Genomic DNA, 15,462 nt, shown 5'->3' with positions numbered 1-15,462 from the left:
AAAGATAGGCAAGGGGATTGTAAGATGTGTGGCCTTTTATTTTCTGGCGACAGGTGGAGGCTGTACTTGTTAGAGATAATAAATAGGACAACAGTTCATGGGTGTTAAATAGAGGTGAGTGGAGTAATGCAGGTGCAATATGAACAAATTTGTGTGTTGGTGGAGGGGTGAAAGATGACACAGTCCTAAAGATCATGCCATGAAATGAGACTAAGAAAAGCAATTTGTGAAACATTGTGAAAAAAGGGGTAAAAGCAAAAAGCAAGGATATTTTAAGAATTACCCCTTAGCAGTATTCCATATAAATAGACAAGTAGTGCAGAAATAGACTGTGGCAGATGTTGCTTATTGCTGGGAGTTAAAGCAAGTCAAATGTAGTCCAATGTTTGTCCAGCTGTGTTGTCTAACTGTGCATTTTCGTCCACTTTGTGAGAAAATCCCACTTAGTGCAGAAATCACACACGTCTAACCCCACATACGTCTCCCCATAGAATGAAACTAAGATGTAGTCAGTCTAATTTAGGAATACACTACAGATGTGCTAATTGGTCAGCTAATCAAAGGAAAAGAAAACATTTGTGGGAAAGGATAGAGGAGGCCAGATACCTATCATAAATTAGGCAGCAATAAAAGACTGTGCCAACCTAAGTTTAAACAGATAACAGCTTCCTATAACATACTTAAACACAGATTGCAGGGATGAAATTCACAGAATAATGATCAGAGTAGTAGTAGCAGCATGGATGAACATACTTAAACACAGATTGCAGGGATGAAATTCACAGAATAATGATCAGAGTAGTAGTAGCAGCATGGATGAACATACCTGAAGATGAAAAGAGAAGAGAAAGATGAGGATTAGTTGCTGTGTTGTCTAACTGTGCATTTTCGTCACCTTTGTGAGAAAATCCCACTTAGTGCAGAAATCACACACGTCTAACCCCACATACGTCTCCCCATAGAATGAAGAGCCATGCTTATTTGCAGACCAAGCCAAAACTTGGCTCAGGTAAGTCAATAAGTAATATAGACAAACATTTTGAAAGCCCCTTCCACCACTGGGGGTAGCCCTACAAAGGTTAGATAAACTCATACATATGGGTTTTTCTTCCACACAAAGTGAATAATACCTCATTCACGATGCCTTTAAAACCCATGTTACTGCCGGGGCAAGCCCCATCGACCGGGACGAGGCTGTGTGAACAAGTCTCCTGCTAATTCCTGGGTCGGATGACCTGGGGATTAGATGTGAGTCTTTCGAAGAGTTATTCCGCACTCCGACCCGGGTAGCCTCCAGTATGAACGGTGAGACCCTGGTTTTTCATCCTGGGTCTCAACGAAAGCTATTGAAAATCAAAAGAAAAACTTACTGTCATGGGCACTAGGAGTCTTTGCCCAGGATATCACCAGATGATGTTCTTACCAGAGTAATATAGCTGGTAGGAACATACACACAACATTTTTTCGCCCAGAACACTGCTATAGCCAGCAACAGATCTGCCATTTCTACTGTAGATAAAAATGCAAAAGTCTTTGTTGCACACATTTGCAAATGTATGTTTAAGCCATCCTGCCACGCCAAGGCGCTTTTGCATATAGGATGGTCCTACTCTAAACAATGAGAGTCCCTATATTTGGGCCATACATATGTGTTTTTAAATTGAGAGCGAACTTACCAAAGAGGTACCCCAGAAGCCTCCAAATAGCAATCCAATGTCAGCACTCCCCCTCAGCTACTGACACCAACATGCCTCTCAGACAAATACAAAAGTGGAAGCTGCTCAAATCAATTTATAGGCCATAACAGGTGCTGAAAGGGTGGGGTTATACTGCAAGGAACATACACACAACATTTTTTCCCCCAGCACACTGCTATAGCCAGCAACAGATCTGCCATTTCTACTGTAGATAAAAATGCAAAAGTCTTTGTTGCACACATTTGCAAATGTATGTTTAAGCCATCCTGCCACGCCAAGGCGTGGCAGGATGGTACTATGGTACTATGGTCTTCTGGTAGCAGGGTGACAACGGAACAGGAGAATCAGCAGATGGTGAGAGAATGCTCAAGGAAAGTCTATGACTAGCAGCATCTGGTAATGACTTAGATGTATGAACACGAGGAACCAGATGGACAAGGTAACGTGAGGAGAGTCAGTGGTCTGCGTATAGCAAGTTGTACCACTGTCTATAGTGAAGGAATGGGTTCCAGGTGCAAGTAGGTAACGGGGAAGTCAGTGGTCTGCGTACAGCAAGTTGTACCACTGCTTATGTGAGAGGATACTTGAAACTGGTGCCAATGGGAAACAGGAGTCAGTGGTCTGCGTTCAGCAAGTTGTACCACTGCTATATATATGTGAAGAGGGGCACGAGGAGATGAATGGAATACAGAGGATACACGGGCGGCACACGGAACTTGATCCCACGATGATAACCACAATACAATAATAACTGACAAGCGCTGCTTGAAGTATACAAAGTCACTATAGAGATCCAGGTAATAGGAAACAAAGTCAATAGTAACAATAGCTTCAGTAGATGGAAGACTCCGGAGATGAACACAACACAGTCCAGACGGATATGCAACACAACAGCAAAGTCAATGGAAAGTATGCATACCGCGGTTCAGGAGAGCAGGCTGTCAAGGAGAAGTGCAGGGATACCTGAACGGCTGAACGCCGGCAGGAGGAGAGACCACTGGAGGATGGAAGCGGTAATGAGGTTGGTGCAGCGCACGAAAGGTAACCGGTAATCAAAGGAGCAATAATCAGGAAGCAGTAGTAAGTAAAACTGGAAACATGATGAACACGGGAGAGTTGAGGCTGTTTGGTATCCGGCAGTAGTAGCGGAGGCAGCGGAGAGCTGACACGATGAACACAGGAGAGTAGAGACGGTCTGAGATCCGACAGCAGTAGCAGATAGGAATCAGCTAAGTGCATGCACGATGAACACAGGAGAGTTGAAGTGGTCAGGAAACTACAATCGTAGTAGACAGGAATCAGCTGGAGCTGAATACACAAGGAAACACAGAACCACCTTCAGAGGCTCATGGGGAATGAGACTTCAAGATCAGGCAACTAGGTAATGAGCACAGGTGGTTTAAATAGGGAGGGTTGCCTGATCATCCAATTAATTAAAAGCAACAGGTACTGAAGGTTTCATAAGGGCTGCACGTGCGCAGACCCTCAGGATGGCGGACGGCCACGGTTCCTGAACACAGGAGAAATGGCACTCACAGTCCGGTGAGTGACACTTGCATCACAAGAGGAGCCATTTAAAGCTCCTGTTGTGATGTTGCCATGGAGTCCCGGGCAGAACGAGGTTCAGTGTGAACCCGGTCAACCTGTGAATTTGCAGGGGTGGGAGGCTCTGTCCGGGATATTGCCGAGGGGGCAATGTGAAAGTGGTATAAGGCATCTATGTAGTTGCGTCAGCATGGGTCTAGACCAGTGGTTCCCAAACTTTTGCAGTTCGCGGCACCCTTAGAGTCTCCAAATTTTTTCAAGGCACCCCTCCAAAATAATTACTGAGCAGTCCTGTTTTAGAAGTAGTTGGGTCAACAAATTCTAATAAGTATTTAGGTCACAACAGAAATACTTATTTAGTTGTATGCAAAAATGCCCCTCTGCATCCAGGCACACTGCCCCCTCTGCATCCAGGCACACTGCCCCCTCTGCATCCAGGCACACTGCCCCCTCTGCATCCAGGCACACTGCCCCCTCTGCATCCAAACACACTGCCCTCTCTCACGCTGTCACCCTCCTCTGCCCTCTCTCATGCTGTCACCCTCCTCTGCCCTCTCCCACGCGGTCGCCCTCCTCTGCCCTCTCCCACGCGGTCGCCCTCCTCTGCCCTCTCCCACGCGGTCGCCCTCCTCTGCCCTCTCCCACGCGGTCGCCCTCCTCTGCCCTCTCTCACGCGGTCGCCCTCCTCTGCCCTCTCTCACGCGGTCGCCCTCCTCTGCCCTCTCTCACGCGGTCGCCCTCCTCTGCCCTCTCTCACGCGGTCGCCCTCCTCTGCTACGATCCCTCTCACTCTGCCCTGCTCCAGGCGCCAGCTATAGATAAAAGAAAGCAAACAGAGACTTACCAATCCGCGCGGCGCCGGGACCCAGCAGCCTCCTCTCTCCCGCAGCTGTCACTGACGTCGATATTCAGTGACAGCTGCGGGAGAGAGGAGGCTGCTGGGTCCCGGTGCCGCGCGGATTGGTAAGTCTCTGTTTGCTTTCTTTTATCTATGGCTGGCCCGCGGCACCCCAGTGACAGCGCCGCGGTACCCCTGGGAGCCGCGGCGCACACTTTGGGAACTGCCGGTCTAGACACTTTAATAGGGAGGGTCTGAAACGGATAGAGCAAGTGATATAACTTTATTAATTTAATGATCTGGGAAATGTTTTTACAGAGAATCATATCAGTGGGTGTTGTAAATCACCTGGTATTTAATTTTGGTGTTTACAAGAGGAGTTATAATTACACTTCTGGAGCTCTAGGGGGGAGGTTGCAAGTGGAGAGCAAAAGACTCTGTTTTGGAGTAATTTGATCGGCTGAAATGACCCCATAATGGATGAGAATGTGCAAGAGGTTTGGGAGGAACATGTGGGGAAAGGTTAGTGTAGGCATTATGTCATCAGTGAATAAGCACAGTTTATATTCCTCCTTTCCATCTAATATGCCTCTGTTGTCTGGGGATAATTTTATTCTTGCCATCAGGAGCTTGATAACCAGCGTGAATCAGGGGGTGACAAAGGGCACCCTTGTCTTGTGCCATTAGTGATATTCTAATATATTGAATTTATCCTTACTAGAAACAGATTAACATCTATAATCAATAGTTAACCAGTTATTTGTTATTGTATCATATAGGTATTTATTTATTTCATCTAGGTTTATTTGTGGTTATGGTTAGAGGGTTTGCTCTTAAACATTAGCTCTAGGCTAATAATTTACTATAGGATTAGATTATTAGAAGACAAAAACACTTCTAATCCACTAATATGAATACAATTAATTTAAAATAATTTTTTATTATATCCTTTTAAAAAACAGGTATTCACAAACAGATTCCATTAGTTATTTTTTTTTTTTTGTACTTTTTTTAGTTATATATAAAAATGTCTTAGATTAGTGTGATAAGATTAATATTAAGAGTTAAAGTAAAAATAAACTTCATATCCATAAGATTGACCGAAATATTATTTATGTTCAATTCTATGTAACGCAAAGATGAAGTTCAAAATAAATTCTGTTTGAATTAGATTTATCTTGTTCATAGTATAATTTGTTTAAAGTTAATTATTCACATCCACTAAATAAATGTATGTGTATATAATATAATTTAGTGTGTGTGACATGAGAATAAGCAATATTTTAGTTCTTTGCATATTTCACATATAAAGGGGGGTATTCAATTGTTAGCGTTAATGCTAAAAAACGAGCGCTCAAAAAATATTACCGTTTATACGGTAATATTGCGCTCGAAAAGCTCGCCGCTCAGAGGGCTGCGAGCTGAAATTCCGCAAGTAATTACCGTATTAACGCTAAGATTTTTTGAGCGCTCGTTTGAGAGCGTTAATGCTAACAATTGAATACCCCCCAAAGTGTCATATTCAGCTTGCAATATGTCTCATCTAAGAAGTTTGGCCGATGTTGTAGAATCCCATCAGCTCAAATTATATTGTATGTAAATTCGACATGACATATATATTTGAGTTCCCATCATATTGAAACACCTTCCAAAAGCAACTGAGACAACTTGCATAGAATGTTCAGACAGATACATATTCTCTTTTTAACAAAGATGGTTCTGCATTAAGGTTTATGAAGTTAGACTTAATTTTATATAGGACTCAAAGTGCTGTAAAAAATTCTCTTAGAATTGTGTTATGGTGTCTGATTCACAGTTATCTTATAGCTTTAAGTGTCTTTGTTAAAGGGATTAGATGTATTAAGCTGCAGGCAATTTGTAATAGATAGCTGAGTGTTCGTTCTTTCATTAATTTGATTCTTATATGTTTCCCATACACAATGTCGTATTCTGCCTGCGATATACATAGTTAATAAAAGCCCATGTGGGAATTCAGATCAGTAATGAAAAATCACATCCGCTCAGATTGTATTGTATGCAAATTCATGCATTTAATTATTCCCCATTGTGCTTATCACTTATTCGCTTATCAAACGGCAACTAAAGTATCACAAGCAGATCATTTTAAGCAGATATGCATCTCATAGTAAAGAGTCATTTAGGCAGATACGAGTCTCGCCATAATAAAGATGGGATTTGAATGTTTTACAGCCTAATCATTATAAAGTGTATTTGATTATAAGGTATATTGAACAAGGGTTAAGTATATTTATTGCAGGGAAATTGTAATGGACAACTGGATATTATCTTATAAGGGAAGGATCGCATAAATTTTGAAAACATCGATTATTGAAACACTTAAAAAGCTAATGTTCTTATATAGGCAAATTCAGATGTTAATAATTTACAGCAATCCCTTTGGTATTAACAAAGTCTTAGATTAGTATTGAACAGGAAATTTGTATTTTATACAAATAAAATGTATGCAGTATTTTAGCAATGGATAGATCTGGCTGCTTTACTGGTCATTTTCTCAATGGATCATGAAGTCCTGATACAAACGAACGTTTCACCTATTGGGCTTGATCACGTTTGACCACCCTGGTCATTATAAATCAGCTGAGGCAAGATTGCGTTTAAATGTTCTGCGAAAAACTTTGCATAGATCTTTATCAGTGTTCAGCAGCCAATACTGAGCATAGTTAGAAGTATCTTTGCTTCCACTGTAAGATGACGCTAGAGTAATGTGTTGAACGTCTTGTAATAAGTGGTTGTAAAGTGGCTTATTTCCTTTTCAAATTTTTGACACCTGAGATTTCTTAAACCGTGATTTTCCCACCCAGCTCCACAAGTGTACCAGGGGATAGTCAAGGTAGATTGCATTGAGAGAGGAAGTTCTCAAATGTTTCTTCAGAAGGGAGGAGGAATTTGTGACCTGCATAATATTCTAGAGTTTGCTGTAGAATTGTCTGAACCTTCTGTAATTTGGATAGTGTCCTGAGTAGTTTTGCCTGAGTTAGACTTAATAGCGAGAATGTTAGTTTGTGAGAGTTTTGACCTCCATCTAGATACCATAGCCTATCTACCATGTCCCCTTTTTCATAAAAGGTCTGATTTAACCATTTAAGGTAGTTTTCAGCCTTGGCAGGAAACAGAAGGTCTAGCTCTATCTTAGCTGCCATCAGTCTATTGTAGTCCTATGCAAGGCTTGTGGATTTATGGATCCTATCTAACTGTGCAACCTTCTCATAGCCTTCAAGCAATTTCTGCAATTTAACCATAGGTTGCCACTCTAATCAAGCTACCCCAGATCACGGCATTAAGGGTGTTGCAGAGTAGTATGGATGAGATTGTGAGGTCAATGCTCATGTCACAATAATTCTGAATCTCTGTATGTCAACTGTGGGTTAAGGAGGACTCTCTCCTTTATTAACCAGGTGTATTGTTGCATGCAAGAATGAAGACCCTCTATGTCTACCGTAACTAGCCTGTGATCTGACTGTATGCTGCAAAAAATTGATTATGGACATTGTGGGTGGAGGAGTAGAGTGTACTCACTAGTTATGAATTCCTTCACTCCATGTGTCAAACAGGAAATGCTGAGTAAGGAAGGATTTGGAATTCTTAGAAATTACTTCAATGGACCTAGGTGGGGGGTTGGATCTGTCCAGGTGTCTAAGCTACCCTACCCCAACTTTGTTCTGATAGCAGACCACTTAAGGTGTGGAAGAACAGAGTAGGGAGCACAAACATTAACAAAGGTGTATGGGATTTTATTTAGATCCCCAATTAAGATAATGTAGCTTTCCCTGAGGTATCCTAATAATGTTGGAGGCATTGAAAGTGAGGTGCTCAGATAACAAGATTGCTATCCCTTTATTACGTATATGGAATTGCATGGTAAGACATTGGGAAGTATTTAGATATGAGTTCTGGCTGTTGGGAACTGGAAAAGTGGATCATTGTATAAAAAGCAAGCGCATTAAAGAATGCATCAATAAAGCAGGTTTATTAGGAAGGAGGCCAAAAGCCTGTGTCTGAGGATCACCTTTTAGTTATGAAATGATGATTTCCACTTTTTGTTCTGAACTGGAAGAGAAATTCAACTTGCAGCTTTCTTTAACATTGCGGAATAACATCTGATCCCCAAGAAAAGCAGTCTGGTAGATTTAGTTTGTGTTCCACCATGGGTTCTCTATTAGCCTGGGAAATTCTGGAGGCCTCCTCCTGGCCAGATAATCTGACAGAACTTTCCTGAACCATTTGTGATTGCGTCTGGATTTAGTTCACCAGAAATTGAACATTGCTAGGCGGCCCAGTCTCCATGGGAACTCTTCCCAATTCGCTGGTAATGTTTCCTGCCATACCTGAAATACTCTCAGATACTCTGTTGCCCCCAGGAGTTAAGCTCAAGGTAGTAGACATTTGAGTGCCACGTAGCGAAAGGGGATGGCGACTTGGTTACAGGAAAGAATAAAAAGGGAGACACCAATAGTTGAGCCAAGTAGATCCAGTAAGAGAAGAAAAAGGTGTGGGCAGGCAATGAGCAACGAGATCAAGGAACATAGCAAAGGGATGAAACAGGGATTTCCAGAAACAGGCAAGAGGACAATAGAAGCTGAATGTTTCATGAAAATGCTCACCACAAGGATGCTATCGCATGCAGGAAGCCTGTGCACTCCCTGCATTTTAAACTACAGAGTGCTCCATTAAGAGCCTCAACCTCACCCCCCATTGCAGCCTACTGAGCAATTGCAGTTTTGTGACCGCCAATGACACAGCAAAGAATATCCAAGGTGCCTAGCAACTAACTCCTGCTTGGACAAGAAAGTAAGCAGCTTTCTGCGTCGTGAGCAGCAGGGTGGCTCAAAAGATACACTATATAATATTATGGGGGAAAGACCGGTGGATAGTACTTTTTTACATTGAGAACATTTTTTTTTTCCCCAAAAAATGTTATTAGAGGATCATCAGAGTTTGCAATAACATAAAACATAAAATGAAATTATGCAGGAGGGGACAATAAGTGACTGAAAGATAGCTTACTCTGTTACCAATGAGAACTTAATAGCTGTGGTTCACATTGTTTTCAGAAGGACTCTTCTGATCCAGGTTTTCCATAAAGTAGGGAGGAGGGGAGAAGAAAGGAAAGGGTGAAGACAAGAAGAATAAAGTTTGGAGGGGGAAACTTACCTAATATGGGTTTAGGCGAAGAAGGGGGAGAGGAGTATTCGTTATAGAAGTATCAATAACATTTTCTTGTGCAACCGCTCGAGCAGAAGTCTGAGGTGTTTGCTTGCAGGTTGTGTATTTTGGTGGAAATGTAATTCCACCTGTACAGGAGTTGCATTTTCTTTTATTTTGTATATGGAACCCGTGGTACTGTTCCCTTATTTTTGCCCACTCCTCGCTATCTAGTGCTAACCAGGTCTACCTTCCACTTTAGTACATGAGGATCTTTGGCTGCAGAACTCTATATGCACCATTACATTTAGATTCTTAGAGGAGGCAGAGGGGGGTTTGCAGACTAAGATGTTCTTTACAGTATTGTGGATATGCCTTATTTGAGACTGGTAAAAATTTCTAGAGGGTATATTTAATTTTTCTTGAATGTCTGACCCACCAGCCAGGGGCCAATAGGTTTCACGTTTCAGATAATATTTGTGGGAATAGTTCCTAATAGAGATGGTGAGATGAGTGGATGATGTTTGGCAGACATTGGTCATCGACACCCTGGAAGCCACAAGAGAGAGAAAAGGTCTGGGACTTTAATACATTCTGCTTCTGGACTGGGTCATATCTTTGAAATGGCAGGGGTGCTCCACGTGTATACTTTGTGAGCTGCGTTGTTAAATATCTGTTGAAATTTGAAATGCTCAGTGCCCCCACTGTCAATTAGTCCAAATAAAATCATTTGAAAATGTGGTGGTGGGAGACTCGGATGGGGAGAGTTTGGCATAAAGAAGCCTCTGTAATATGTTTGTTTTGAGTGAATTCCTAAGAAGATGAATAATCCCATGTGTTGAGGTCTGTTTTTAATTTTGGATAACAAGAAGGGATACTTAGCTTGATAGAGTTGGTGATACTGTTGAGTAATAGCGACTTGCAGATTTTTAAGCTCTTTTTTGACAGCATTTATTTTAGAAAGAGAGCCATAGAGCTCGATTTCATGGAGCAGGTTTGGAACAGATGTCTACAGATCAGGATATATTGTAAATGTCATTAATTAATTTACCACTGCTTCAAGCATACTGCTTGATATGAACATGTTTGTTCTTAGGACATTCCCCCGATACTATTGGACACCCCAGCCTGATTTGCAATTCACCCATATTATGCCCTCGCTTCCTCTTTACCTGCACATTTATTAATTGTTTGACTTTGTAAGTGCTATTGTATTATATGGGTTGACTGGAGACTCTACTCTTTGTTTATGCTCTGGGTGATGCTTGATTAGCATGTTTTGTTGCAGGTTTTTTTTTTTTGGACTGTAACATATGTTCATGTCTCGATCTCCTTGTTTGCTTTGTATTGTATTCCATGTCCTGCAATTTGTTTTGCTTGGTTACTCCAATAAAAAAATAGTCACTACTATAACAAAAGGAAGAAGTGCTTGTATGTGTGTATATGTTAGGGAATTTAGACTGTAAGCTCCAATGGGGCAGGGACTGATGTGAATGAGTTCTCTGTACAGCGCTGCGGAATCAGTGGCGCTATCTAAATAAATGGTGATGATGATGTGAAGTGCTTCCACAAATATTTGCACACCTTTGCAACCAGGGTATAGTATCTTTTTTTTTTTTTATTTTTATTTTTATTTTGTCTTTATTATCACCTTTATCACCATCACCTCATTCGGCCTTCAGTATCACCTATACGCCGAGGATATTCAACTTTACATCTCTTCTCCTGATCTTTCCTCCCCCACTCCTCTCTCATGTATCTGACTGCCTCTCTGCCATCTCCTCTTGGATGTCCTCACGGTTTCTCAAAATTAACATTGCTAAAACCGAACTCATTGTTTTCCCTCCGTCTAAATCCTCATCCCATCTGGATCTCTCCATTACTGTTAACAACCGCACCATCTCCTCTGTTCCCCATCTCCACTGCCTGGGCGTCACCCTCGACTACTCCCTCTCTTTTGCCCCCCACATTCAATCCCTTGCCCAATCCTGTCGCTTCCAACTTCGTAATATCGCCCGCATCCGGCCCTTCCTTTCTCATGAAGCAACCAAAACCATTGTCCACACGCTTATCATCTCCCGGCTGGACTACTGCAACCTTCTTCTCACTGGCCTCCCCCGCTCTCGCTTCACCCCCCCTTCGTTCGTTACTCAATGCAGCTGCGAGGCTCATCTTCCTTTCCCGCCGCTCCTCTTCTGCCTCACCTCTCTGCCTTGCACTTCACTGGCTCCCCTTCCCCTACCGTATCCTTTTCAAACTTCTTACCCTCACCTACAAGGCCCTCTCCCACTCTACTGCCCCCTATATCTCCAATCTCCTCTCCATCCACACTCCCGCCCGGTCCCTGCGTTCGGCCAATGACCGTCGCCTCTCGTCCACTCTGATCACCTCATCCCACTCCACAATTCAAGACTTCTCCCGAGCTGCCCCCCTGCATTGGAATGACCTCCCACGCTCCATCCGTTTGTCCCCTAACCTGTGCTCCTTCAAACGGGCACTCAAAACCCATCTCTTCCTTAAAGCCTACCAGCCTTCCACCTAACCCTCTCTCTATGCTCGATCTCCACTCCTGGCTCCTCCTCTGTAGAGTTGAGCGCTTGCTCCCCTCCTCTGACTCCCTTTGTGCCGGCTGTCTGTTTCCCCTCCCTTTAGGATGTAAGCTCTTATAAGCAGGGCCCTTCTCCCTCCTGTCTCTCTACCTTCTCTTCTGCTCCAACTCCATTATATTTGCTTTGCCTGGAGTCTCTGAAGTCTTTGTATTACTCGTTTATTGTTCTGTACTGTTTCCTGTACTGTCCATTGTTTGTACTGTGTTCAGCGCTGCGGAAACCTTGTGGCGCCTTATAAATAAATAAATAATATAAAATGTCTATTTGCTTTGTCCCTTGAATTTTGTGGGTTACAATGTTACTTGTACAGTTTCTATATTCATGTAAATACATAAGCACACTGCAAACTTGTTTTGTTTTTGTGTACTGAATAAATGGGGTCCACTTCAAGATATACTATTGCTTTTCTCCATGAAAGCTTTCTGTGCAGAAAACCTGATGGAATGTATTTGCATATGTTTCTCAAAACTTTTTTGCCTCTCTTGCAGGAACTGGAAAAATTAGGACTTGGAGATGAGGTTGAGCTATGTGTTTATGAAATTCCAGTTGAATACCAAACTGTGCAAAGGTTAATCCCAGACATATGGATAAAGCACAAGCCTCAGGTAAATTTGTGGAATTATTCACCCAATGGATTGTTCATTAATTATTTTTTCAGTCACTGAAAAGTAGGTAAAAAGTGGCTCTTATAAAACCCAATGTAGTATTGTGTGGAGCAACAAATCCCTGTTATGAACACTGTATGTTTCTTAATGGAAAAGACAAGATCACATGGTGTTTGAATGATAAATGATGATAATATTTATTTAGTACGCAGTTCAACAGTATAAAGGCAGACTCACAAGCTTGAATTTGCAGATAAAGTACAGTCTCTAAATGTAACCGCCATGGTGCTGCAGAGGCAATCTGGAGTTACTCTTGGAATTGTGCAGGCAAAGTATCCGGAGCACAGGCAAAAAGAGTATACAAGAAGTAATAGAAATGCAGGTTTGCAGACTTGTAAACAGTCTCTGGCAGCTATGAAAGCCACAAGTACATATATAAATTATACACAGAAATGCAGGATGAACAGTCAATGGCAGAATATTTCAGAAGCGTAAGTTGTAGGTTTTTAGGCTCCCAAAAGAAAGGAGTAAGACACAGGATTTAAAATAATACTGGTTCTTGGAAGGATATCAAATAAGCTTGAACTTGCAAAAAGATACATTTGGACCAAGAGGCAAGAGGCAATATAGGAAACTAGCAGACGCTATTCAGAAAGTTCTAGGTAACAAACAATGATGCAGAGTCTAGGTCAGAGGTGCACAAACAACGTCCTCAAGAGCTACCAGCAGGTTGTATTTTCAGGATTTTTGTCTGTAGAAACAGGTGGGATAATTACTGACCCAACCGGATAGATTAACTCGCTTGTGCATGATTATAGGAGGAGATGATCTGTCGATGAGCAAAAATATACTTCATCCTGACGGACCCAGTAGATCACTAGAGCAGGATCTCTAGTGGAATTGAGGTACTGCAAGAACCAAAATATATAAATAAGTCCTAACAATCCCTACAAGTTCCATATGAGGATTTGTGTTATTATGGAATGTTAAACTTTCTTCGCCTCTGCAAAACACTCCTCCCTCTGCTTTTAGTCGGTGAAAGATCCTTGATATAGAGTAAAATGCTCCAACGACAATATTTCTTCTCTGTAAGAAAAGTGGCTACACTGCACATTGAGTCAGCCGATTACATGTACCAGCCATCACGACTGTTTAGTGTGCAAACATAAACAGCAGTAACCACCAAAACATATAAGCAGTTAGCAGCCAATACATAAGAAGAATAAGAGGAAGGATTCTGCACAGGGAGGAATGAAGGGTATCCCTGTGAGCAAACAAAGACCCTAAGACACGTGTGAGAGCTGCATATCACTGTTATATATTAATGACCATGCTTCCCACCAAGGGAATTTAGGAAACCAATGGGTGGTTGGGGAGTTATTGCGTAATGGTGTTTTTTAGTGCACAAGGATTTTGCAGCCGCAGGAAAATAAGATGTAAGAGAGACGTCATGGTACTTCTGGCAATGAAATGGTTACGCTAAAGCAAACTGGATAGTTAATAAAATTCTTTTACTTTTGAGATCGTTCCACATTTTGTATAAACTTTCATGCTGGGTGTTCCTACGCTGTTTAATATTTTAAATATCTGAAAATTGTATTTTCCTTACCAGACTATGGCAGCCCTTACATATGGATTATTCCCTTTATCAGCTGAGTATAGACAGGAAAAAAAGGTTGCCGCCAATGGAAAGTGTCTGATGTGACTCATCCTTTTCTTATCCTTTTTTTCTGTCTCTTCAAAGCTGAGTTAGGCAGAGTTAGAGTAGGGAGGTTTTCTTGTTTACTTTATAGTTAGGCTTGCCCTGTTCCTGTAAAGGATCCAGAGATGTTGCTTCCTTTGGGTATCTGCCCATTGGGACAAGGGGTGACTTCCCTGGAACTGCTTCCTTTACAACTGTGTAATAGAAGTGAAATGCATTAGCAGAGTATGTGGAGCATATGATGGGCAACTAGCAAATGACTATATGGAAACATTGTGTGTGGAATGTATCCCTAAAGAAGAAAATTCACCACAAACCCCAGAGCAGTTTAAATAATTAATAGACTGGATAAGAAATAACTTTGTATTAATTTATGTCCGTCAGACAACTCAATGGGTTAAAAAAACAAGATTCCCTACAGAACTAGATTGGGAGCACCTACAGGCATTCTCTCGGTGGAATCAATAGAATTATGTGAAGCTATCATCTACTGAAGAGGTAGAAACTAAAGAATAATATGGAATTTATAATCCTGAATTAGTAGATGTTTTAATGTAAAATTATGGGTATACAAGAAACATTTTGTCGTGAGCCATTCTGGAGGATTTTTTTTTTTTTGGTGAAAGCAGAAAAGCATGCTGTTTTATAGCACACAGAGTAAATAAGAAATCACTCGACAAAGAATGGGAGTATCTTGAAAACCAGCAGATTAACAACAAAATATTTCATGTATCACTTCAAGGAGTAGGAGACTAATACAGTATCTAATTCTGCTATATCTGGTGTATCTTCAAAGACTGCTACACAATTAGAATATGGAGCCTCATTTAGAAATACAGTGGAAAGGGTAATGGAAAAAATGTTGGCATATTTCTGCAGGCACCACCGTTAAAGCTGGAGTAGTTATAGTTTCAGTTTCTGGAGCCATCAGAATCTGAATGGATGATTGCTATGCTGATACTCAAGAAAAGGTAAGTGGGTAACGCTTGCTAAAAAATATATGAAGGAAGGATATTGACTTTCTATGACAAGCATCCCTAGATACTATTACATTTTTTCATCCTCTACTGTATCGGCTAGAAGAGCCTTCTGGCTATGTCCATGGACAATAGATAAGAAGCCTAAAAGCCACTTTACTGCACTTCCCATATTCATTTTTTTTATTTTTGTTTAGAAAAATTGACAAACATTGAGGATAAAATAAAAAGGAACAATAGGGGAGACAAACTTTACATTTTAAACATTCTTTTGTGGGTGTTCATTTAGGCTAAAGGGAAGATGG

At 41.4% G+C, this 15,462-nt stretch overlaps 1 protein-coding gene across 1 annotated transcript in view; it reads left to right on the top strand.

Annotated features, from left to right (window-relative positions):
• PGPEP1 (pyroglutamyl-peptidase I) overlaps positions 1 to 15,462 on the top strand; it is a 41,831-nt gene that overhangs the window by 18,047 nt on the left and 8,322 nt on the right. Inside the window, exon 3 of the mRNA XM_075205349.1 lies at positions 12,362 to 12,478. Within this exon, the coding sequence (XP_075061450.1) occupies positions 12,362 to 12,478 (117 nt within the window). The remainder of the gene's footprint in view (positions 1 to 12,361; positions 12,479 to 15,462) is intronic.

Source organism: Mixophyes fleayi, chromosome 1, assembly GCF_038048845.1.
Source record: "Mixophyes fleayi isolate aMixFle1 chromosome 1, aMixFle1.hap1, whole genome shotgun sequence".
In the NCBI taxonomy this organism is placed as follows: Eukaryota; Metazoa; Chordata; class Amphibia; order Anura; family Limnodynastidae; genus Mixophyes; species Mixophyes fleayi.
The sequence above is the reverse complement of the archived record's forward strand: the minus strand, read 5'-3'. Positions and strand labels throughout refer to the sequence as shown.